This window comes from Anopheles moucheti, chromosome 2, assembly GCF_943734755.1.
Source record: "Anopheles moucheti chromosome 2, idAnoMoucSN_F20_07, whole genome shotgun sequence".
In the NCBI taxonomy this organism is placed as follows: domain Eukaryota; kingdom Metazoa; phylum Arthropoda; class Insecta; order Diptera; family Culicidae; genus Anopheles; species Anopheles moucheti.
This window is the reverse complement of record NC_069140.1, coordinates 94,342,554-94,367,519: the sequence shown is the minus strand read 5'-3', so window position 1 is coordinate 94,367,519 and position 24,966 is coordinate 94,342,554. Positions and strand designations below refer to the sequence as shown.

The window sequence follows — 24,966 nt, the reverse complement described above, 5'->3', positions numbered from 1 at the left end:
TATTTTTGATGTCACGCTTTTCACGAACAGGCGCAATTTTCCTTCATCCCCCAGGTTGATGGATATCTCGTTACACACGCGCTTTGAGTTAAAGAAAACCATTTTCCTACCACCTCGAAGACACCATATGCTGCCCGGGTTTGATGATATTCTGCCCGGGTCAGCTGGGAGGAAAATGATCATTTATCCACCAACCAACCGTAAAAATAGAGCACAAGCATATTTCACGCAATTGTGCCCTGTTGCCTTGTTTGTCGTAAGCTAATGATTGTTTCGTTGCCTTTCTTTCTCTTTCTCCCCATACTAATGGTTTCTTTTGTCTCTCACTCTTTCTTTCTCTTATTGTAGCAATATTTCGTTTCTACTCGTGTTTGTTGGCTCAACCATCGATCAGGACAGGCGATGCGAAACGGGATCCGGCCGCTCTAGAACCCAGACATGCATAATGAGCCCACCCTGCAGCCCGCGAGGGAGAAGCCACTCCCGAACACCGACACCATCACCACCACCACCGTGCCGAACGTACCCCACATCAATGGCAATGGTGCAGTACCGGTAAGTGGAGCTATGTTTCCTCCCTGTGGCCCCCACGCCAGCAAAGAATTTGGCGTCATGTGCGGTAAAATCATTAACGGTCTTTATTCCGGGCACACTGTAGCGTTTGTCGTGGTATGTATTTTGACCAACAGTAGAAGGAGGAGTTTACCCATTAGCTAGCCCAATCCATCCGGTAAGAAAAGAGAATCCCTTGGTGCGCTTTTGTATTAATAAATACGCAGCACCACCGCGGGGCAGCAGATTCGCAGCCGCCGCCCGGGTGTGCGCGCGCGCGCACTTTTGCTCGCCTTTTTGACAGTGAGCTGTGTGAAAAAAGGGAACTAATGAAGCATAGAAGTGGATGGAATTTTTCACCGCGATTGAGCCATCCCTACTCTTTTGTGCACAATAGAAAATCGATCAAAACTCCCGCTGAGCGCCCGGCCCGGCGGGACCCATTTTTCGGCGGAGAGGTAGAAAATTTTCAGCAAAAATCGATTACACAACGACATTTAACAACCGAAACGGACGGCCGGGGTGGTATTTCACTTGTCGCTGCCATCAGAGAATAACCTTTCCATTACGACTCAATGCTTTCGTTTGTCGAAATCGCTTTAACGGCAATTTAAATTCCGCCTGCCGTTTCGGTTTGTTGCTGGGGTTCGTCGCTTGAAGTCTTTTGTGTTTTTCAAGAGGTTCGTTTCTTCCGGACGCAACCGAATCTATCGCTGGCAATGGTTTTGGAATTTTTGAATCTATCGAACGCGTGTCTCACCGGAAAAGAATGTTGTATCAACGGTGTTATTTTTCATCTCCCCGCTCATCTTCATTGCATCTTTACACGCACCACGGGACAGGGTGAGAATTCGAAGCGATTCACGAACTGATACACCCGATCCACCGCGCCCGGTGATGATGGGGCACATCGAGAGTGTAATAAATTCTTCGCTCATCTCACGCGGGAAAAGATCACATTTCCACAGCGCGATGGCTCTGCCGCTAGCATCAAACACGCACCGAAGCAAATAAAACAAACCACATTACGCATAATCTGCCATCTTATGCTCGCGTCGCTGTCGCTGAAGCGTACGTGGGTGATTAAATAAATTAAAATGCTTTTCATCACCAGCGCGTCGCGTTTTGCAGAAATCAGTGACATCCGAGTAGCACACAGCGCGTTCCCGCGGTTTATGTCGGCAACGGTTGATTAATGTTTTTTAAGCCCCCGATCTTGAACCGCATTCCCTTCTCGTTTGCACTGCGGTTTTCCATCGCGGTACAGTATCGTTTGCGAAGGTGGTCGCTTTTATGAAGATCTTCCTACGGCGAGCGAAAGGCAAACTCTCACCCACAATGCAGTGTCATTGTTTCACAATTGCTATCTCGATTTTCCTGCGTTTAATACCGAAACAATGTTTTCGTCGAACAAACACAACACTTCTTGTGCGTGATGGAACGTTTCGAAAAGGCTTACGGCTGGCTGGCGTTTAAAGTGGGAGCAATTTTGTTGCTTTTAATCTCTGCGCCACATGTATGTGTATCAAGCATGATGGATGCTATGACGGTTGCAGTTAAAAGAGATCCGATCTTCACTCCTCCGGTTTGATTGGATTACACTTTATGCTACCGTGTTTGCTCGTCGGGTAATGTATGTTAAGTCGATTATGACACAAGCTAACAGGGTACGTCAGAGAAAAACGAGACAGATCGGACAAAATGGTATGAAACTCCTTAACACTTTGTTGACGGGGGACGGACATGTCCGTCCTCGCTCAGCCGAACGTTGTTGACGGGTGACGGACATGTCCGTCCTGAAGACCGGCGCATCGATGAAAGACGCGCGCGCACATACATGCACACGGGCTATTTCTGATTGTGTTCTTTTCTGGATTATTTTCTGGACGTTCTAAGCTAATGATGAAAGATTTCAGGTAATGAATGACATCGTGCGACGGAACACGCTAAGCTCTCCAGCGCCTAAGACAACAAATGTTTGCGGCGATACCAGCACGTTCTGGCTAAAAATCGCCCGTCAACAAAGTGTTAAAAAAACATTGAAAGCTACGCCATCAACTAGAAATTGTAAATAGAGTGAAGGTATATTCTGACAACGGAAGGGCATGAATCCGACAGCCAAATCGTTCTAAGGTCCCTTTCTTGGTAGGACCACGAGGCGTTTCGGACACATGCTGTTGTAATCTTTGCGACACTTGCCCACAAGAAGAAGAATATTGTATTCAAAGCACTTTTCTTGACGTGTTGAAGTTGTTTTTCAATACTTCTTGTCATATTTTGTATTTGTAATATGTTGTACTCTAGAAAATTGATATTGATTGTGTATTTCCTCTTCTCTATGTCCAAAAACATAGATAACATTGAAACATTGAAAGGAATTGGAAGAGTTGAATTTCAGAGGTCATTTTATCCTTATCCTTAGACCTCAATTATTGGGAAAACAGCTAGGATTTCATAAAGACCCAAGTTTAATCCAACAAACTACAAGGCAATTGTGTAGATGAGCCTAATATAACAAGTTTCAGTATCTGTGTTGATTTTAAGTGAAATTTTTAAATTAATTTTTTTCGCAAAGTCCGATCAGATTGCCAGTTGTAGAAGCAACTTGTTTAAACAAAAAATAGATTTTTTATCAAAATTCTAATCACTTCCATATAAAACTGATTAGAGAGATCAGTATGATTATATAACCAGTCCACGAGCTATAGAAAGGGGTTGGGTTTATCTTTACACGTACAACACGGATATCCTCTAAGAATCGAGCATCGCTTACAAAATACAACATCTTTGCTGCAACCGTACACACTTGCTGCCCCGTGTGTCGGCGTGACCGTGTAACAGATTACGGCATCCATTTTTTTTATTGCGCCCGTTCCAATTATTTATTGCTTGACATCAAACATAATCACTATTGATTCGCGTGTACCGCGCGTTGTACCTCGTAAGGCATAGGCCAAGATTTAACGCCGTCTCCATCGCTTTTCACGATCTTGCACCGCTTAGTGTGGTACACGGCGTGCAAAAGCCTAACCTACTGCTTCTGTTTTCAATCGGTTTAACACACACACATGGTGTATGGTGTGCCGCCGACATTCAAATCGTTGCCTGGTTCGAACGGGTTGTTCCTAATTTATCAGCGCAACGGCATCAACTCCCCCTACTGCTACTGCTTGTTTTGTCCGGCCCGAAACCAGAAGGGAAGGAAGCCGAACACTCGGCAGTCAAATCAAACATTCGGGAGGTTCGGAGGGAGAGAAAAAACCCACCCCCCTCCCGTGTGGCCGTTAGCTTCCTCTTCATCGGGCAAAAGCTCACGGAACTTTAAATTAACACCATCGAAAATGCGCAATGGCTGCTGGTGGAAACGGTTCTTCCGTTGGGATGGGTTCCGAAGAAAGCAAAAAAGCTCTTCATTCATATTTCAATTTTCCTTTGCCCGACCGGCCAATCGATCCGACAAACATTGCATGCTGTACACAGGCTCGATCACGGAATTGGGCAACAAACAAATCCACTGTTTTGCCAACACCGGGGGCCGATGGAATTCTTCCCCCCAACCAACCCCGAAAAGAAAAAAAAAACACCTCCGAAGCAAAGAATTAATCCCATCACGCTCGGGTGGAGAATTATTTTGATTCCGCATAACTCTCCCATCATCATGCCAACGCGGTCGATCGCGGCACTTGGACCGTTTCCCGGTTCTCTCGGTATGTGTGCGTTTGAAATAACAAATATTATTCGATCCTCTTAACCGGCATGACCTGCTCGAATCGAAACCATCCGACACAAACACACACACACACACACGATTGCGAGACTTCCCGGAGCTGACCTGTCCGCACGTGGGGAAATCACAACCCCACGTCCATCAACACTTCAGAAGCGGTGTCCGGTGCGAAGGTGTTTATTTAATAACCTCATTCATCAAAATCTGGAGCAGCGTTTCAAGCGTTCTTCTCTCTGTCTCTCTGTCAGGGTTATGGCCAACAAATCCCCCCTTTAATACACCGTTCCCGGATTGGGAGTAGTGGGTGGGAGGGTGGTGCCGGTTTTGGCTTGCTGGGAGGTCAGCCTTTTGTTGGCCGATTCCTGCTCCAAATGGTAAATCCTCGCCATCAAATGGGAACGGTTCGAAAGATGGACGCGAGTTCGTCGCTTGATCGATCGTTGCTGTCTTTCGTACGCGGCGTTGTTGGCGGTCGGTCGATGATCGCTCGAGTGTCCTCCTGCAGGTCGATCTGTACACCGTTCCCTATCGAACCCATGACAAATGTGGCTATGAGGGGCTACTGTTTTCCGATATTTATTATTTTGTAACCGTTTTCCCCGGGTGGAATTGGAATGTATGCGGACGGAGTTTGCAGCTTTCTTAATGCAAGGTGATTGCATCGTCCCGGATAAAATCGTGTTCATTTTTAATGGACAATATTTATCACCGAGCTTGTCGACATGGTAGCACAAAAACAAAACAAAAATGGATATTACAAAATCTCGCACTATCATTTATCATTTCCCTGGTGCTGGTTAACGGAATTCGGGCAGGAATACTGAACAGTTTAGACACATTTAAATACGTCCCCGAAGACTCGGCCCGTTCCAAAGGGTTCGGCTTGGAATTTGATCTCGTTGCATTCGAGATCGGTTTCCGCTTCCACTTCGCGCCCCCAGAAAAGATGGGGCTCCTAAAGAAAGACCCCCGGTCGGTAGCTTGGGAACCGTTCCACTAATCCCATTGGAATGGGGGTGAACAATTATCACTTCGCTTTATTCACCAGCCTGCCGGCAGCTCACTTTGTTATCAGATGCAGACGACGACAGGCAGACATGCGTCGGCACACTCACACTCATCCCACGATTAGCGGTGCAACACCGCTGCATTGTTGCAGTTGCACCGCATGCCCGACAACAATCCTCACACCAGCAAAGCAAAGCCACCGACAGAGACAAGCTGTTCCTGTTCGCCTCCGCTCAGTTCCACACGGAATGGGTGTGCGTGATTGCAGTTAGCTTTCTGTTGCCACTTTTCTTTCCATCTCTCCATTGGAACGCTTTCCTTCTTTAATTTGCCTCTTTGGTTTTTTTTTATGTTTGCATTGGAAAATCATAAGAATAAGATATAGAAATATGTACAGAGACTAAAACCGGAGGTTCTTCTTCTTCGTCTGTGCACGATTAGCACAAACTACCCACCACATGATCGAGGTATTCACACCTTTTATTAGTTAGCACTTTTTGGTGCGGCTTTCACGATTCAAGAACCTTCATTGAATGGGGAAGAAATTGAAAAAAAACATCGCACAATGAAAAACCAAAATGCTGTTAGATAAAGTGGCCACCATGCAACAGCAAAACTCCACCACCAAACGGGAATACAATCGACTCGGTGGGTCCGACGTTTATCTTATCGTCAAACTTGAACTTAATTCCACCGAACAAGCGCTGTTTCACTCGCGAGAAGTGTTCGCAAGCCGATCGTTTGCAACAATGTACGTGTGCGAGTGGATAAAATATGATTTCATGCCGTTGCTGATGTTGTTTAAAATGCGCACCCAAAAGGTGTGCTGTAAATTCTGCTTTTATTTTGCGAAATCTGTTGCCGGATCTTTATCGTGCGGAAAGTATGCGCAAATATTTACGATGTACAAGAACGCATTAGGCAAAATGAGGGTAGTTTTAAAAGTGCTTGGTGTGACAGTTAATTTACAAGTTTAATGTTTTGTTTTTGCCATATTTTCTAAATTATTTTCATTATTTACAATCTTCTTTTATCTTCAATCTTTCCTTATTATTATTTTTATTTATTTGATACTTCAAAGATAGAAGCTTTTCAGCCAAGTTTGCTTTAGCTGCTCTTACTCCTTTTCTCTTCATTTTTTATCCCACGGTTTTCTCAATCATCCCTCATATTGCCGACTGGCACAAGGATCATATCCACTATTCCTCCATATTGTTCGCAGGGCTTCGCAGCATATTTGGCCAGCCAGAAACGAGCTGAAAAGGAAGTTGAACAATAGCCCGTGGGCGACGTCCCGCCCAACAAATAAAACGTACGCAGCACGCTTGAATGACACAACGCGCGACCCCAGTGCGGAATGTGTCACCGTTTCCAGTGACCTTTCTTCTCGCTTACCACCCGCTTTGCCAAACCAGACATACCCAAACACAAAGGAAGTGTTAAGATCTGTCTGTCCCTTGGTTGTGTGGTTTTTTTTTCGTTCGTTCGTGCTCGCTTCCCCCGCGACCTTTCGTGACGAATTTTCCTTCTCGCACACGCAAACCACACCAGCGATAAGCCAATTTTCCATTTCAACCAAACGGCCGAAACGACCGGTTTTCAGTTTTGCAGCCCACAGAAATGAAGTTGTGGCGAGAAAGCAAAAAAAAACCCGCCCTTCTCGCGATCTTCTCCGCGGGTCAGGCGTGGAAAAGAGGTCCCACTTCCTTTACAATTTCCGTTTCCTCTCCGGCGGGCTCCCCGCTCGGATGCCCCCTCCCGACGGTCACGTCATCGTCCCACCCTTTTACTTTGATTTCATTTAATGGATAGATTAGTTTTATTAAACTTCTTCATCACCATCAATGCCACGCGTCTTGCAGCCTGGGTCTGGGAGGAACTATGCATTTATCTCTTCCTCACGACATTGAGTTTTTTTTTGTTATGAAGGGAGGGAATGGGAAAAAAGGGCCATGAAGAAGAGAAGAAGAGTGAAACAAAAGTTACTTAAGCTAAATGAGGAAGAAAATAAACCTACGAACGAGACACATTCCATCACAACTTTGCGAATGACAGTTCATGATGCTGCAGACGGGCGTTGACGCGTTTTCTTTTTTATACACGCCTATGTCTTTTGTCGCCTCCAGCCTGTTGCTGTTGTGGTGGATAAGCAGAAGTAGGAAGGGAAACGGGGTGGAGTAGCATGATAAATGTTAGGAAAAAGCGGTCCCCGGGGTCGGATGAAACGGTAAACAAAAGCGATGAGCGGAAATAGCGCGATCTTCGCTTACTTCGTGACAGTCCGCGTGTTGCCAATCGTTACCAATCTAGTGTGTTAGAGTTCTTTATAAAAATTACCACGTGAGCTAGTTTTAAAACAATTACTCTACTAGTAATGCCAAAACAATAAGCTCACTGAGCCTTTTCATGCTGCATGTTCCTCCTTCGAGCATTAAATATCATATTGACAGCCCAGTTGGGATCGCGAAAAAGCGATCGACATTAAGCGATCAACCCTTAAAGGGTACCTCAAAGGGATCGCACCTGACCGTATCTTCTCGTTCAAGGCAAACAGGTGAGCTATTTGCATTGAAATTGCGCTGCCTCCGTTCAGCTGTACGATCGAGGCTGCGAACGATTAAAACTATCAACCCTTGTTGGAAAATGCCGGTTGTGTTGGACAATGTTCGGATATTGTTGCGATCGTGACAATGTTGAACACGCACGTACGGCATAATGATGGTGTGTCAAAACGGTGTGTTCACGGAAGATTATTTTCGGCTAGTCGACCTTCAACGGTACCGAATGTTGGGTGTATTTAACGGATCTTTTTGAACACCGCATACGGTCTGGCCACTTGCAATAACGAATGCAACCCCTGCAATTAAGACGGCATGTGTGCCTGCAGTAAAAGGTGATCCGGTGCGCTGTTCTCTTGATCATTATAATTCGATCGCACTTTCTCCTGCAAACCCCGGGAGAAGAAAGTGCAGCCTGCTTATGTACAGGTGAAGCCAACAACAAATGGACAAAAGCACCATTGTGCACCGGAAAATGAAGCCAGTGTAAATATTTACCAGAGCTAAAGTTAAACGCATGACTTGAACGGTCAAACAGGCGACGAACCCGATGGATTGAGATGTACCGTGTTTATGGCGCAAAGAGGGCAGACTTGGGCAGACAGATGGGGAAAATTCTAGTGTTGATGTACCTTTCAAAAAGGTTACAACAATGCTGATAATCAATAGTGTAAAGAATGCGCAGTGGTAGTAAAATGGTTTTATTCCATCAAATTGGATTCCTTAAACGTATGTGGGTCGTGCAAGCAAATGATTTGTATTTGTAAAATTACTTATACAATTTAACCCTTCTTTGTGACACTAATGGGAGGAAAATTGGTATTGACTGTTTAATTTTCATAAGAAAAGCTTACAGTATTACATTTTTCTTACATTTTTTTTTATACTTCGTTATCACGTTCTATTCTTTTTTCTTTCTTCAACCGCTCTTTTACTTTATCACATTCCCTGCTTTATGATTACAAATTTAAGAGTTAAGTTGTATAATCAGTACGTAGAGTTTTGTTTTTATTTCTTCTGCCGCTCTTGTTTTGCTTTTTCTGCACAATAAATTAGCCAGGCAAATAAATAAATGCACCGGACCACTCATCAGCTACACATTGTTTTTGCGACCATAAATTAGCGAACTAACCTGTGAACGGCCAGCTTCATTCCCATTTGAAGTGACCGGTGCGGAAAACTTTGGCAAAGGTTGCATCCACCTTTGGTTCTGATGACCCTTCCTTGCCGAACCTGCCATTCACTGCCAAAAGCGAAACAATCTCAATCCCTCACAAGAGAAAAAAAGAGACCAAAACGGAACGCGGAAGAAAGGTTGTGTTAATAAAGAGAGAAAAAAATCCCAAAATCCATGGTCACCTTCACCTATTGTGTTGGGCCGGGAAATCGAGTTGACTTTGTGTGTGTGTGTGCTTCTCGGTATGGATGGAACAACAATTGCTGTTCGCTTGACCAGCCAGTTGCTATTTTGGCAGATATTATCTATAATTACGAACGAATGCGAATGCCCCTAAACCGTTCGCTGCCTTGTGCAACAGTTTTCCCAATTGAATCCACCAGTCGGTGGTAGAAGGAAGGGAGGATGGTTTGGAGGAATTAATTTTCCCATTCTCAACCCACCGCTACAGTTCGCATTCCCCAGGCCGCGTGCAGTAACCGAACGCCGGTGTTGACCGACTTGATTTCCGTCGGTCGAAAATAAATTGGTTTTCCCGACCGGGTGGGATGAGCGTGATGTTAACGAAAAATAATAACAAACGAACGCGGAACAGTTACACCTTCCCAACTTGAGCTTTTTCCCCGTTTTTGCTTTTGCTTTGTTTTATATACGTCTGTCTGGCTGTCTGACTGGCTGTCCTTACCTTCCCTTCGCCACAGCCATTGAAAGGGAGCTGAAGGGATACACAGATAATAGTATAAAATATGGGTGTCATCTTTGAGCCATTAATTGCAGTCCCTTGCGCTTGCAGTAGGTTTCCACAAAATCGCAAACGGGGGCTGATCGGTGATAGTGCGCATTGTGGCGCTTTGCATCGTACAAAAGGCACATTTGCATCAATCAAAGCACATTTCAACCGGCCCATTACGGGAGGCACATTATGAACGGCAATTACGCTACGTATGCATGGTGAATTGTAACATAATTTGGACTCGCTTTGTTTTATGTTCGCTTGAAGGCAAACATAAGCAGACGGGTTTGGAAATTATTGTTTTATGTTTTTTTGTTTTTTTTTTTATTTTTATTCCATGCACTGAGTAGACACGATTTTAATGAGCATTGCGGATTTATAATGATTTGACATTAAAAACTTGACATTCAGGTTAAACAAAATGATTATTTTTGTGATCTCTTTAAAAAGTCTTTAAAAGGATCTTCTTCTTCCTCTTTTTCTTTATTGGCACAACAACCTCGAGAGGTCTTATTTTAAAATATTATGAAAAAACATACTAAAACCTATCAATTAATACAGTACATTATGTATAGAACATCTGCTGAAGTTTTCAAGTCACTCGGTTGACGGGTTTGGGAAACATCCTGCGATTCGATAAGGCAAAACGACGCTTATGAGGAAAAACATCTGCATCTGATACTTCTAAAGCTTTAAACTCTACGAAACTTCTATAAAAAATAATCGGTGTTGTAGATTATTCCCATTGTCCGGAACTCTCCTTCAATATAGTAAATAGCGAATAAGTTGATTGGGTTGTCCCTTGTTTACACCAGGGCTGTCAAGATGTTATACCAACTGACAGATGTCATACTATAAAATACTAACCTTTTTTGTTTCAAATGTTGTTTACAGTAATGAATCCATCGCCTGCAAGGCTATCCCCGTGTCTAATGCAATAAAACGCATGTTCTGATTTATTCGTTTATCATTGAATCGTGCTCGCAGCCCATCGCACACGCCCAACGTGGCACCTTCGAAGGACATTTGATTTATGGGATTTTAATCGTATTTGTCACCTCGCGACGCGATTTCCAAACGAAACACACACACTCGCACCTGTTCCCTCGTAGAGTGTATTGCATCACCTTCGATCACCACTTAACGTTCGTTTCGTATTCCACCAGCGTTCCGCGATAATTAAATCGCTTAATGGAATGAAACGGACAGATAGTAAATGGTGCAAGGAATCACACGCTCGTGTGTGCGTCCTTTATTTTTTTTTCAGCGAATGGTGGACAAAAATCACGATCATTCAGCGCCCACCAGAGGGTCCTGCGTGACGACAAATAATTAAGCACACTTACGATGGAAGGAACACGACCTACCGTCCCGGGGGATGGGGTTATCAAAGCAAAATGATTTATCGCCACGTTGAGGGTGTCGGGGAGGTGGCAAAATATGGGATTAATTTACGCAACGATTATTAATCCCGCTCCTGGGAGGAAAAACCGTCTCGTTTGGCCACCTTTTAACGCGAATGCATTTTTCTCAACCACAGCTAAATGATGTGGCTTTTCACGCGAGGAGAACAGTAGGAGAAAAAAACGATGTAGCGGGTACATCGGGTACCCGCCGGAGACCGATATTGAACGAGTCTGTGGCGGGAATCTCCGTTAGTACGCTCTCAAGGTGATAAACATATTCCGAAACCGGCTTTTGGACGAGGCACGGCACGCCATGCAAATCGAAAAACTGCACCCCGCACGAGAATATTGCACCGCCCGCTGTGTGAGGTAGTTGCACTTTAAAACTAGTTCATTTTGGGTCCGAAGATCCGAACGATCCTACCGAGGAGGAGTTGTTTTCTTTTACGGCAGCATCATTATGTGATTCAAATCTTTGAGCCATTTATTGCTTCTATTTATTAGCTAAGCTTCGTGATAGAGTCGAGATGAGTCTAGCTATTTTTATATGCTGTTATAACAAGCTAAGCAATAATTGCGGGACGTCAACATGCACATGGTGCTGTAAAATGGGAACGACAAAATGGATCCCTCCATCAGGTTCAATTAAATTTTTCTCGTTTCATAACGGTTGGTTTATGACTGATAATCAAACGCTCATACGTGCTTCCAAATGTCTACAACCATCTTTTGATCAAGATATTCCCAAGAAACTCTCGAGAAATATTTTAAAATTGATAAGTTTTATGAATGAATATATACGCCTGAAAGTAGGCAAAATATAGCTTTTGATTCCTAATACACCTAACACGGATGTAGAATATGCTACGGAATTGAACCAGTACTGAACTAAACCTTCTCACCAAAGTGAGCCAGCGAGTTATAGAAGCTCACACATGATTCCTGGTGAATGGGTCATGCTTCATTACGCAGGATGTATTGTGTATCGGCCTAGTTCTGATGAGTTGTTAATGAATGCACGCAGATTTAAAAGGAATGAATTAAAATTTACTAGACAGTGAGTTCGTTTAAATTTTCATGAAGAGTTGAGTTGATGAGTTAATTCTTTCTTTAACTCACTCACTTCGATTCTAACTTCTAATTGTAGGAAGTGAGTTGTTATTCTCATCTCCAATAGGTGACTTTTCAAAATATGGCGTCCTTCAGAAAGCCCTAACTCTTAATCGATTGCAGCTCCCAATCAATATGTAAATGATTGCATACGAAGAGACGAACACCGCGTAAACTGAATGGAAAGAAGATTTGGCAAATGTGGCAATCCTTGCGCATCCTGCACCACACGCCAAACTGACATTAAATGTTGATGCATCAAATCATGCAATAGGAGGCGTTTTACAACAAATCGAAAAGGATGGTCCTGAGCCCTTAGCATTCTTTTCTAAAAGTTTAATCTCCTGTCTACAAAAAGCGAGTACTTACCATAGATCACGTTCCTGGCGAACAGAACAATATCGCTGATATGTTAAGCAGGGTCGATGCGCTTGACACTGATGCGCTAGATGTGAAGCTGCAACGCACTGACACTAAAACACAACACTGAAACCGACACTGAGGGAATGAAATATACCCGGAATGAAAACAACACTGACACACGCAACACTTAATCGAATCACCCGCCGCATGGGTGTAAACCGAGCGCATAAGGGAATTGTCCTAATGTGCCAAGAAAGAACTAGGATTAAAAAAAGCACTCTTACAATCTGAACGCTGAACGAGTAAGTCGATTTCCCGCAACTCATCCGAACCGCCTCCACGCGACGTAAAATCTGTGCAAGGGCTAACCCTCAAACTAGTGCTAACCCCTAAACTGGTGACCTCGACGTTTTAAAAAAAATCCATTTTTGCGAAGTGAACTTATGCTACCGTGTAATTGTACCCGAGATAACGATGAGTACCGACGAAACTTGCTCCGACGGATCAAAAGCGCCGAAAACGATCGTCAAGAAGGAGAACGAGGAGAGGCACGTCATCTCGAATCAGCTTTCCCTATTTCGACGTAAATGATGGCGACACTTGGTTCCTTTGCCTGGAATCCTTTCGCGGAAATTTTAGCCGAATTAAACGATATTACGAAGCTCTATCCATTGAAGAAGCCCCACCAAAAGGTCGAACATCAAATATTAACAACAGGCGCACCTGTTGTCCACGCAGGTTGCCTTTAGATAAAATGAAGGAATTTCTTTTTCTCGTAAGCAAGGCATTTGCCGACCGTCACAGACAAATCTAATGAATCTTGAAGACCTTGTGGAGACTACCGAAACCTTAACGTCGTTACAATTCCCGATCGTTATCCTGTTCCGAACATCCAGGACGTGAGTAACGTTCTCAGTGGTGCCCGCCTTTTTACATGTATCGATCTCCAGAGAGCGTATCATCAGATTCCCATATATAGACGATAAATGTATTGCTTCCACTTACCTTAACACAAGGAACATCTCAGGACCGTATTTCGGCGTTTACGCGACAACATCTTACCGATAAATGCTGAAAAATGCCAAATAGATCAACAATCCGTCAATTTTCTAGGACACACCATAACCGCCGAAGGTTTAAGTCCTTAAAAAGAGAAAGTCCTAGCAATACTAGATTTTCCAAAGCCAACGATGGCTAAACAGCTGAAATGGTTTCTAGGCGCGATAAAGTTTTACCGCCAATTTATACCACATGCCGCTCATAAACAAAGTATACTACAAAAAATGATAATAGGAAACAAGCGAAACGACAGTACAAAATTGGTTTGGAATGTGAAAAAGATTTGGCAAATGTGGCAATCCTTGTGCATCCTGCACCAAACGACAAGCTAGCATTAAATGTTGATGCATCAAACCATGCAATAGGTGACGTTTTACAACAAATCGAAAAGGATGGTCCTGAGCTTTTGGCATTCTTTTCTAAAAGTGTAACTCCCTGTCTACAAAAAGCGAGTACTTACCATAGATCACGTTCCTGGCAAACAGAACAAAATCGCTGATATGTTAAGCAGCGTCGATGCGCTTTACACTGATGCGATCAATTATGAGCACATGGCGAAGCTGCAACGCACCGACACACAAACACAACACTGAAACCGACGCTGAGGGAATGAAATCTACCCGGAACGAAAACAACACTGACACATCTACACGAATATGAGACCATGTGCTCCCTTGCCGCTAAGGAAGCGTAGATTAGAAAAATTGCACAACACATCACATCCAAGCAACCACACACTTGATTTGCGAAAGATTCGCTTGGCTTTCTATACAGAAAAATTGAAAACACTTTGCGCAAACACTATGCCTAGTAGGCCACTAGTAAGCCACAAAAAAAAATCACTCGACACAACCATTCTCCGATACAACACATCACCAGATCACCAGATCATAGATTTTACCACGTGCACTTTCACCATCTGAATTAAACCACTATTGTTTTTTCACATTCACTTGTTTTTAAACGCATGTTTGATTCATTAGGGATAGATCACTTAAGAACAACACCATACGATCCGAAAGCTACCGAGCAAATAGAAGGACTGCACCGGCAATTAAAATCCGCAACATTGTGCCACAACCGCCCGAAATTGACTGAGGCACTACCGATCGTATTGTTAGGATTGAGATCAATGATCAAGAGAGATAATGTCAAACAAATGATGAGCACGATAAGGTCAACGATAACAAAAGCAAGTCGTACGTACAAGCAGAATTAGGATCATGCACGCATGTGTGGCTGCGTATCGATCCCACACTCTCCCAAAAACACACTCCAGGCGCAAGAAGATTCTCTCCCGATAAGCACTACGACAGTGCCTGCCCAAAAAAAAGAAGTACACCACACGATATGGTCAGTGTCAGTGGTCACACGATAGCAGTAAACAGTGAACTCCGCTTCCGCGTATAGTAAATTCTGTGCAAGTGCTAACCCCCAAATATTATGTATAAGTTTTTAAACCAGAGAATGGAAATTGCATGACTTCAGTGATTTATCAAGCAAACTTTATAATCAACTACGCCATTGACATATTGCCAGTAAAACAAACAAATTGCATTACGAAACGCCTTTAGTCACGCAATTCGCGATCTCGTCGCTAGCTTAAGGATCTCCCAGATGATTCATGCACATCTCCATCTGCTTGAGGGCTAGTGACAAATAATCCAATCATTATCCGATCGTCTTTTGTCACAATTTATTCATCACACTCTACCGTTCATCGTACAAACTCCACACTGTGTGTTTGTGTGGTCGGAAGTAGAGTGTTTTTATGTTTCATAGTTCGCCTTTATTTACTAAAAATAGCATGGCGACCGAGCAAATCAACAAGGAAAGGAGAAAGTAATGGCTTCCATTACAAAAGCCCACACGTTCACGGCGGGAAGAACACCAAACAATGCACCATACGGGAAGTGCATTACTTCCTTCTTTTCGTCCCTGGCTTCAGACAGACATTGCCTTCATATGCTCGCCCACTCACTTTCTTTCCCGCGACACAATAATAATTGCTTACCAAAAGGCTAACAAATGTGATTTTAATGCACACTCAAATGCAGTATATGCCGTGGCACGGGAGTGATGATCGTCATCCATCACGTACCCCTTCTTCCAATTCAGGCTACCAACTGCATTGCACGAAAATAACGATGCGCTACGCCAGTAAGTGAGTGATCAAAATTATTAAATTCCACAACCATCAAACTTAAAATCTCGTGCACAAACAATCAACCCGCGTGCCCGAATGCCACCATACGAACCTCTTTTTTTTCTCGCTGCTGCTTTCGTGTTGTCTCCTTGGGGCGGTTTCTTGGGTTTGCGATGCAATTGCTCATTTGCATTCCGTCATCATACAGGGAACGGTGCTTTCCATTTCCAGCGCATATGCTTCACTGGTTCCCTTCGGGCAAAGTCATCTTTTGCTGGTGCGCTACTCCACGATCACGATCACGAAGCGAAAAGTTCCCGAAGCTTTGAAGTTCGCTTGTTTTTTTGGTTTAGCAATTTTGTATAAGCTGTTATTATTTCGTTTTCCTATTTTATTATAGTTCAAATAATTTTCTTTTCTTTAATTTATGTTATTTTGTTTTTTCAAACTTATTTTCTATATTTTACTATTCATTAAACGATATTTATTATTTGCATCCCACCAAAACCCTGGTTTCTTTTCAACTGGCTTCTTAATCTCCTCGCTTTCCTTCACTTTTCCTTCACTATCGGATACAGTTCGTTTCGATCTAAATTTCCATTCCTGTTTCGGAAAAAAAACCGTCCAAAAGGCCAGCCAGCCAACAGCGCTGCGACGGAGAAGGTGAAGTTGATCGAAATCCGTTGTCGCCGCCGGCCTCCATCGGTGGGATATTAGAATGATGATGGTTTTGCTTATTGCCCGATCGTGACTGAAGCCTTTTGTATCCCTTGCGCATTGGCAGTGTTCAGCTGCACTTCAAACTGCAGAGCAGCAGTGTACCTGAATGCGTGGGTTACGTCTTCGAGCAGGCTGGCCCCCAGTGGCAGCCAATATGTTTGTTCTATTCTGTAGACGACTTTGTCAGCATTATGATCCCCAGTTCTTACGTGTTTTTTTTTCTGCAACACGTCTAGCTAATGCATCAAATTATTCTTTATGCTTTTCGTTTTCTTGCGTTCACTGGCAGCACAGCAAAAAATAGCGTTATGCTTTACTCAGTCCGACACGCGCGTTTCGCGCCGGTGCCATTGTGGTCGGGAGAAGCCGGACCAATAATTTACACGATTTGCTTGCCGGTCTGCGATGGCGTCAGCATCGGGAAACCGTGCTGTCATCATTAACCTCCAGAAGAACCATACCATTTCCCTTTTCCCTGCTTTCCCTCCACCCCGATTTTCAGTAATGCACTTTCTTAAGATGTGGACATGAACACGTTCGAAGGTACGGAAAGGTCTTTTTTGCAAATGAAATGGAAGGACTGATCATGTTTCTATGTTTTGTATGGTGATCCCACGAAATGGAAACTGATGTGGTCTGTTATAAGAAGTCTAGATGTATTATTACAACACTTCTTCCTTTATCAGCCTAAATGTATGCAATTATTATTACACGTGGGCTTAAAAGGTTAGCAAACAAGGAGCGGGGAAATGAATCATTCTGATGTCATTTTTAATTCTCCAAGCGTAATAGATCGATCTTTCGGGAGTGGAAAAAAAGCGCATCATACACACGCTTATAATGAATTCTTTCAGCTGTTCATACTCGTCTTGTATCGCGCTTCTCATCTCAAAACATCGCACTGCCAGTTGATGGAAGACATTAATTAATTTTTTCCACCCATTTCTTTTCTCACTACTTCGGCACCTGCAGGAAAACACAACCCGAACGCCACTGCACGAGGCAGCAGCCGGTGGGGACGAGACAAAGGTGGAAACGCTTCTGGCTGCCGGTGCCGACCGAAACGCCAAGGAATCGGTGGTAAGTGCGACGGGTTTTTCCTCGACTGCTCGTCAGCCCTGACTGCATGACGTGTTTAATGTGTTGTCTCGATCACTTTCAGCACGGTAACACACCACTTCACGAGGCCGCCTGGAAGGGATACAGTCGTTGCGTGAAACTTCTTTGCGCGCTGCCCAAAACGAAGCCGACCGGCAGTTCCAAAGGCATCTCGATCGATCTGCTGAAGGATGCGACCAAGATCAAGCACGCCCTGCATGATACCAAGGGTGCGTTACACAGTGCGCTGTTGGGTACGCGTAACTTTGGTGGCTTCTCTGCGCTACACCTGGCCGCCCAGAACGGTCACAACCAGAGCTGCCGGGAGATACTACTGGCCGGTGCCGATCCTGATGTACAGAACAATGTAAGTGCTCAGGTGTGCTATTGGGACGTTTGGAACGCCAATCGTCTAATGGCTGATGACTGTTGTTTCTTTTTTCCAGTATGGCGATACGCCACTACATACCGCGTGCCGGTACGGACATGCCGGTGCCATTCGGATTCTACTGTCGGCCAAGTGTGACTTTGAGCGGATTAATCTGAACGGTGACACTGCGCTTCACATCGCCTGCGCGATGGGCCGTCGGAAGCTGACACGCATTTTGCTGGAGTCTGGTTGTCGACAAGACACCAAAAATGCCCAGGTATGTCTGAAGAATACAATACAAGAATACAATCCTACGCCACATATTTGCAATGGCTATTGCATACTTTTAGGCGTTATTCACCCGACACTCCCAATGACTCCAACACACTCTTTTCATTACAGGAGGAAACGGCACGGGACATTGCGCAGCGCAAGAATCTGGTCGAGATCATCAACATCCTCAACACACCGGTCGATCTATCGGCAAGACGATCGCGGGAACGTTCCAGCAGCAGTTCACAGCACCAGCGTACCAAGACCGACGGTGTCACCAACGGTGGAGTGCATCACAAATCTTCTCCCCACGAACCACCCAACCCGGCCGAACGGCGTTCGCGCAGCAAGGACGAAACTGGACGAAAATCGGGCCGACGCAGCAATTCGAACGATGAAGCCGCCGCCCGGGCGGATGCAATCGATCCAAAGCATTGGTCACCGTACGGTTGTCACTACTTTCCCGATCCGCGTAATTTTCCCTCGCCCAAGCTCGAGACACTGCCAAAAGAACCGCTGGGAAATGGTGAGCAGTACTTCCTGGATCTGGCCGGTAATATCCGCAAAGGTCCGGTTGGGGTCGGCAACACCTGCTACTGTGCGCCATTCTTCAAGCATCTGGAGCAGCGCATGAACCAGAACCGGCGCAGCATTCGCAAGTATGTGCACCGGGCGACGGAGAAGCTGGACAGTCGTATGACCGCTCTGGCGATGCGAACTGACGACCAGATAGAGGAGCTTACCAAGTGAGTAACCTTATTGCTGTAGCTCGGGGAATCACGTTTGCTAACGAACTCTCCTCTTGCAGATCCATGATAGCGAGCCGGGTTCAGTGCGAGAACAAGCGACTCCATCTGGAGCAGTGGTTGAAGCGGGGTATAGCGGAGCGGTCCACCACTACAGCTACCTCGGGCGGGTTGGAACACAGCAACAGCAAAACCAAAAAGGATGAGGCTAACACTAACACGCTCACGCGTTGCCGAAGTCTCGAGTTACTGGACGACCATGACACGATGCTGCTCGCGACCGGTGTCGATGTACTGGACGACCAGCTGCGGAAGTCGTCCACACCAACCAGGCAGCTGTTCTCGCGCAGCATTGACTTCCTGGATGCGGCCACCAACGGGGACTCGGACCATGGTCACCGTGTCCATCGGCAGCAACACCAGCAGCAGCAGCAGCAGCAGGAGCTGGAGAGTCATCTTCGGTTGCTGCAGTACGCTGCCGTTGGTGGTCACCAGTCGGATGCGCTCGAAAGCTCCAACAATTCCAACATGAAGAACCATTCGGAATCGGCCGAAACGCCACCGATACCGGACGGTACTAGCATTCGGATATCACGCCGACCACGTTCCTCCTCCATGTCCGGCCGGGACAGTTACTCGTACTCCTCCGATAACAACAAAGACAACGATCGTGAAAAACCACCCCGGCTCGTGAATGGGACTAGCGATCCGAAGCCGCCGAAAAAACGCACCCTACCAACAATGCCAACTTCGTCCACACCGACGTCGGCCATTTCGTCCAACGGAGGATCCGGAGCGGTCGCGACGGGGACGTCAAAGAGCGAAAAAGCCAAAGTCACCGAACGGCTCGAGGAGCTGCTGAGCAAGACGAAGAAGATCCTCGAACTGGAGAAGATGACGAAGGGTGGATCGGGTGCAGTGGGCTCTTCGCCACTGATCGGCAGCCATCCGAACTCGGCCATCACACCAACGACCGACAATCGTTACATCCTAGCGCTGGACAAACTGCGAGACATTCACCACTACGAACCTTCGGTTGGCGGTGGGACGAAACCTTCCGGACGTTCCTCACGCGACTCGCCCGGATACGACATCGCACAGGAGATGGAGAAGATCACCAAGTCGCTACTACCTGCCGCACCTGTTTCGCCGGAGATAGCGAAGGACATTACGACACGCAAGGAACGTCCGACGACCGTACTGTACGCGTCCTATCAGCAGCAACAGCAGCCTCCACATCCTCACCGGCGCACCACACCACAGGACTCGTCCCCGCTATCTACGACGCCACTGTCGACGATGTCCCCGAGTTCGTCGCTGCTCGGTGGACAGACGGCTCCATCACGCAGCTCACCGTTCGCCTCAGACCGGCAGCATCTTGCGTCCACCAACTTCATGGAGGATCACGCACCGTGCGACGAACAGAACGTGTCCGCTGCAATGGGCGCTCTGATGAATGGGTTCTACTCTAACAGCTGCTTTGAAGATGCGCCGCCGAGTTCCTCGAACACGACGGTAAAATCGGCAGGGCCTCGGCAACACCACCCAACGACGGATGACTCGGAATTGGAGCAAGATGAGGAACCAGATGATGATGATGACGAAGAAGAGGACGAGGACGAAGAGCACGAACAGGAAGAAGCGAACAAGGTACAAGGAGATGAAGAGGACGATCCAGAAGAGGAGGAAGCAAGCGATGTGTCCGATCGATGTGATCTCTCGGCAATGGCGAATTTCGCCGAGCTGAAGGAACTCAAGAGCCGCATCCTGAACGGTACAAACTGGCGTAGCCAGGTGCTGCAGAAGAGCGTCCAGGAACTGTTGCGTAGCGGTGAAGGCAACGATTCAATCTCCGGATCTCAGGACCAAGATCCATCACCGGCTGGGGAGACGAATCGTGTGAAGTACATCATCTCGAAACTACAGCAAAGTGGTACCAGTTCTGGGGATGTAGCCATCCGCACACAGCACCACCTAGTGCCGCCGATGGCACGCTGTGAAGATTTCTCCGACAGCAGCAGCGAAGAGGAGGACGAAGAAGAGACCGTGCGGCATGGACAGGATGACGATGAGGATTGTGTGGATGGACCTCCGATACCGGTGAACGGTGTGCTGGAGCTGGAGAAACCGTCCGAAATCGGCATCGGGACGGCGAAAAGTCTGATCCAGCTGTACGAACAGTCCACGTCCTCCACGTCGGCAAACGGTGCGATCGGGAAGTCCGTATCGAACGGTTCGTTTGCGAGCGTTCCGAAGGATGCTTACTTTCATGAGTTACCTCCAAGGAAGTTATTGCCACCACCGGAGTTGAGCTCCATGTCGGGTTTGACGTCGCGCGTGCATCAGACGGCCCGGAGTCGTAACCCGCTGCCATCGTACCTGTTGCAGGAAGGTGCGGGCGAACTGTTCCAGCAGCAACCTTCAGACATCTTAGACCAGCAGTGTCCTTCTGGGGGATATGCACAACAGCAGAGTTACTTCGACGAGCAGCTTACCTTCCAAAGTCACCATCCACTTCCCCAGCATCGTACATCGGCGATGAGTTCGTACCCGATTCCAGCCGATGGTTTCTTGCCTCCCGTTGGACTGCCTACTCCCGTGAACCACCATCACCCTCACGGTCACCTTCACATGCAACAACAGCACCAGCAGCAACAGCAGGAGAAGCTGCTATCCGCCCGGAAGTACATCAATCCTTCGTCCGCTGTGTCACTCGCCAGCACCGGTACACCTTCGCCAGAGTTCCCGCTCTATCAGCACCATCAGCAGCAGATAGCATCGAACATCGCCGCACAGCCAGCGTATCCTTCTGCCGGTACCGCATCCGTCATCGGTGGCCATTCGCATGCGATGATGACAATGATGGCCGCCGGTCGCAAGTCGGTCGATCAGCTATCCTCCAACGGGGAAGATTCCGGTTACGTTAGCGGGAAGGTGAGCGAAATCCACATCCCGAGTGGAGGTGCCAGTCCACTGCTGCCGGCGACTGCCAGCAACGTGCTCATCATACCACCGCCAGCCTCCTCCTCGCCGAAGCACTTTCTTCCGTACAGCCATCACCACCATCCGCTAGTGACGTCGATGCACCATCGCAACGGAACACCTCCGCATCATGGGAGTGTGGTGACCTCGATCGTACCTCCACCGGTAGGATCTACCGGGCCGGCAGCTGCCGGATTGCATCCAACGGCGGGACAAACCACTGCCCAGCTCCACGCAGCCGTGGAGCAGAAGCAGCAGGCACTCTACAAGCTTGGTGCTTCCAGCTTGGTTTAGAAGCCGTTTTGTTGTACAGCTTAACACACCAGAGGCGCTGTTTAGAACTTAATTTCTCTGTTGATTAATCGCTAGAAACGTAAGCATGAGGGCGTCCCTCGCGGCGTTCCGTCTCTCTTTCACGTATTAAATTATTTTTCCCCCGTACGTAATGTGTAATTAGCGCTCCCGTAGCTACCGAGCTACACTCTGTTACTCGAAGTATGTGTTTTCTCGTTTTATGGAAGCGACAACAGTGCGGCCAACGGAGAAACGGCAGGAGTTCTCAAGCACGTTGGTCCAGCATGGATAAAAATAAAGCTCATTTTTAGCTCGCAATGTAATAAGCCTTGTTTGTTGTTCAATTCTCGCTAAAGAAGTTTCAACTAAGCACCTTCGGACTACACTCTAGGCCTGCCTAGGCAAGCAGTCACTTTAAACTGGTTACGGTCGAGCACCGTCGTCTGCCGATCCATTATCCCAGCCCTTCTGGCGGGCGCATCAGTGCTGTTAGTATCTGTATGACTTCTAAGCACATTATTATCACCGTGTGTCATCCTTGTAGTTCAATACGCATTTCAATGCACGTATACATTGTTGAATTTCATTTCACATTTAATACTTAGGTATAGGCGTTGAGTGAGCTTTCGTATGGATCTGTGCGTTGCATATTCCGAACGGTAAACTTTCATTATAGGATCGAACGTCGAATCGGATTTGCACTACCTATCCTTTTACTCTATTTCTGTTGCATTATTTAAACACGGCGCGAGATCGACATGTTGCAACGAACGAATTTTGATCCGCTTCTAGTACGAACAATTAGTTCTCTTCATGGTTATTGTGCTTCCGGGCTCAAATGTACAGATTGTTGTTGCTATAACTCCTAATGCCTGTGTATAAAAGCCTTCTTTCAAAGAACGCTACAAAACCGGATGAATTCGCTACACCCTTTCGAAATGTTTGTTGTCTTAAAATTTGTCTGTACAGGTCGTTGGTATCGTATAGTTAACTTCTCGCAAATAGAATGCTAAACAAACCATCGTTCGATTGCGTACAACACGGCATAGAAGAGCGAACCAAAGCGGGGTTAATTTCTTATTGGACGATAATTTAATGTCTAAGCGTAACGAGCGGCCTTCGATCGCCATTGTCTAACTCTAGATTGCTATGTTAGCTCGTATTTCAACAAATGAAAAAAGGAAAAAACGGACAACGAAGAAGAGATTCTCTGCGTTGCCTGCCGTCAACTCTCCTGGCACTGGTTGCACGGTTACAGCCCTTGAAGTGTGAGGTTGCTTAACTTAGCGTTACCCTTTTTACGAGGTCAGCGGAGCAATGCCGACCTGGCGCGGATCGGTAACGGGTCCGGCCGGTGTATCCAGATTCTTCAGCAGCATCGTCAGCCAGTGTTTGGTCGATTTATCCTCCTGCAGACACGCCGTAAATGTTCCATCGCGAAGTTGATCCGGCAGGCACTGTCGCAATGCTTCCCGTGCACTGCAATCGAACGGAGCTGGTTATTTGTTAGGAAGGAAGGCTTGAGATACGCTTCTTACCGTGGATTATCCGAGAGGCGAAGGTAACAGCGTACGACGTGCTTCAACAATCTGGCCGATGGTTCCTTAGACAGCGATATTACCATCTTTCCCTACAGTACACAACATATGTTAAACATTAATTGTTGTTTCTCACTCATTTGCTGTACAGAAGCTTACCAGAATTATGGCGACATGCGAGAACCTATCGTACGTGTGGCAGATGTACGACAAACCACTGTCGTCCAGCAGAATCTTCTGCAGTATGAAGGTCGCCACCGTTTTGCTCAGCTCCGAGCCCGACTCCATGATGCGCAGGCACAGTGGAATGATTTCCGTCGTCAGCAAAAAGGTTATCACCTCCTGCTCGTCAGTCTGAAATGCACAAAACTCGCATGTTACCATTTGCATTTGTTTTGCATCTTTCTCATTTGTTTACCTTCACCAGCGCTCCGATCACACCGAGCGACGTGAGACGAAGATACTCGAAGGGACGCGTCTTGGAGGTGGTGTGCAGGAACGGATAGAGAAACAGTGGAATGTGGGCGGCCAGAAAGGCGGAACGCGTTTCCGGATGGGAAGCGACACATTGCAGCAGGGCCAGCGCATTGCATACCCGGTTCGATTGATGCGCTGTCAAGGTGGCCGGATTGATCGACGGATAGATGTGGATAATTTCCTGCAGCAGGGCCGCCGTCGTGCCGAAGCTGTGCCACAGCATCGGCGCTAGGTCCGGGACGGTTTCGCGCTTTTTGCTCAGTTCCAGCAGAGCCGTTTCGCGCGATTCCGGGTTCGACAATTCATTTATCCACTGGAACACCTTTTCGCTGTGAGACGCCATTTGTTGCATATTTCCAGCTTGCTGAACGACGGCCATTCTTACGGATACGGTATGGCAGATATGTTTTGACTGCAATGCACACTGGGATCAAGGTTTACCGTGGCACGTAATCACCTTTGCAACACCACAACCTACCGAAAAGAATGCACGAATTAATAATAAAGTACACGAGAATATTATTATTCAAACACACACACACACACACCAGATGCAAATTCGACAGCGGCACAAATGGAGCGTGTGTCAAGCGTTCCTGAAGCGTTTGGGTGTTACACACAATGACAGC

At 46.4% G+C, this 24,966-nt stretch overlaps 2 protein-coding genes across 3 annotated transcripts; one reads left to right on the top strand and one right to left on the bottom strand.

Annotated features, from left to right (window-relative positions):
• The first annotated feature begins 438 nt into the window (after positions 1-438).
• LOC128306726 (uncharacterized) lies at positions 439-22,334 on the top strand. Its single transcript, XM_053044325.1, has 6 exons — positions 439-555; positions 17,532-17,639; positions 17,722-18,024; positions 18,104-18,304; positions 18,430-19,046; positions 19,109-22,334. Exons 1-6 carry the CDS (start codon positions 439-441, stop codon positions 22,320-22,322), a joined length of 4,560 nt encoding a protein of 1,519 aa, XP_052900285.1. The 3' UTR covers positions 22,323-22,334.
• Positions 22,335-23,391: 1,057 nt separating this feature from the next.
• On the bottom strand, positions 23,392-24,951 carry LOC128306877 (CCR4-NOT transcription complex subunit 9). Of its 2 annotated transcripts, none has more exons than XM_053044516.1 (5): positions 24,886-24,951; positions 24,279-24,811; positions 24,020-24,214; positions 23,861-23,952; positions 23,392-23,801 (listed from the first exon to the last, which is right to left on the bottom strand). In XM_053044516.1, exons 2-5 carry the CDS (start codon positions 24,714-24,716, stop codon positions 23,621-23,623), a joined length of 906 nt encoding a protein of 301 aa, XP_052900476.1. In that variant the 5' UTR covers positions 24,717-24,811; positions 24,886-24,951; the 3' UTR covers positions 23,392-23,620. The 2 variants fall into 2 exon arrangements, with proteins under 2 accessions (XP_052900476.1, XP_052900483.1); XM_053044523.1 differs by having other exon boundaries at positions 24,279-24,749; positions 24,816-24,906.
• Between the last annotated feature and the right edge of the window lie 15 nt (positions 24,952-24,966).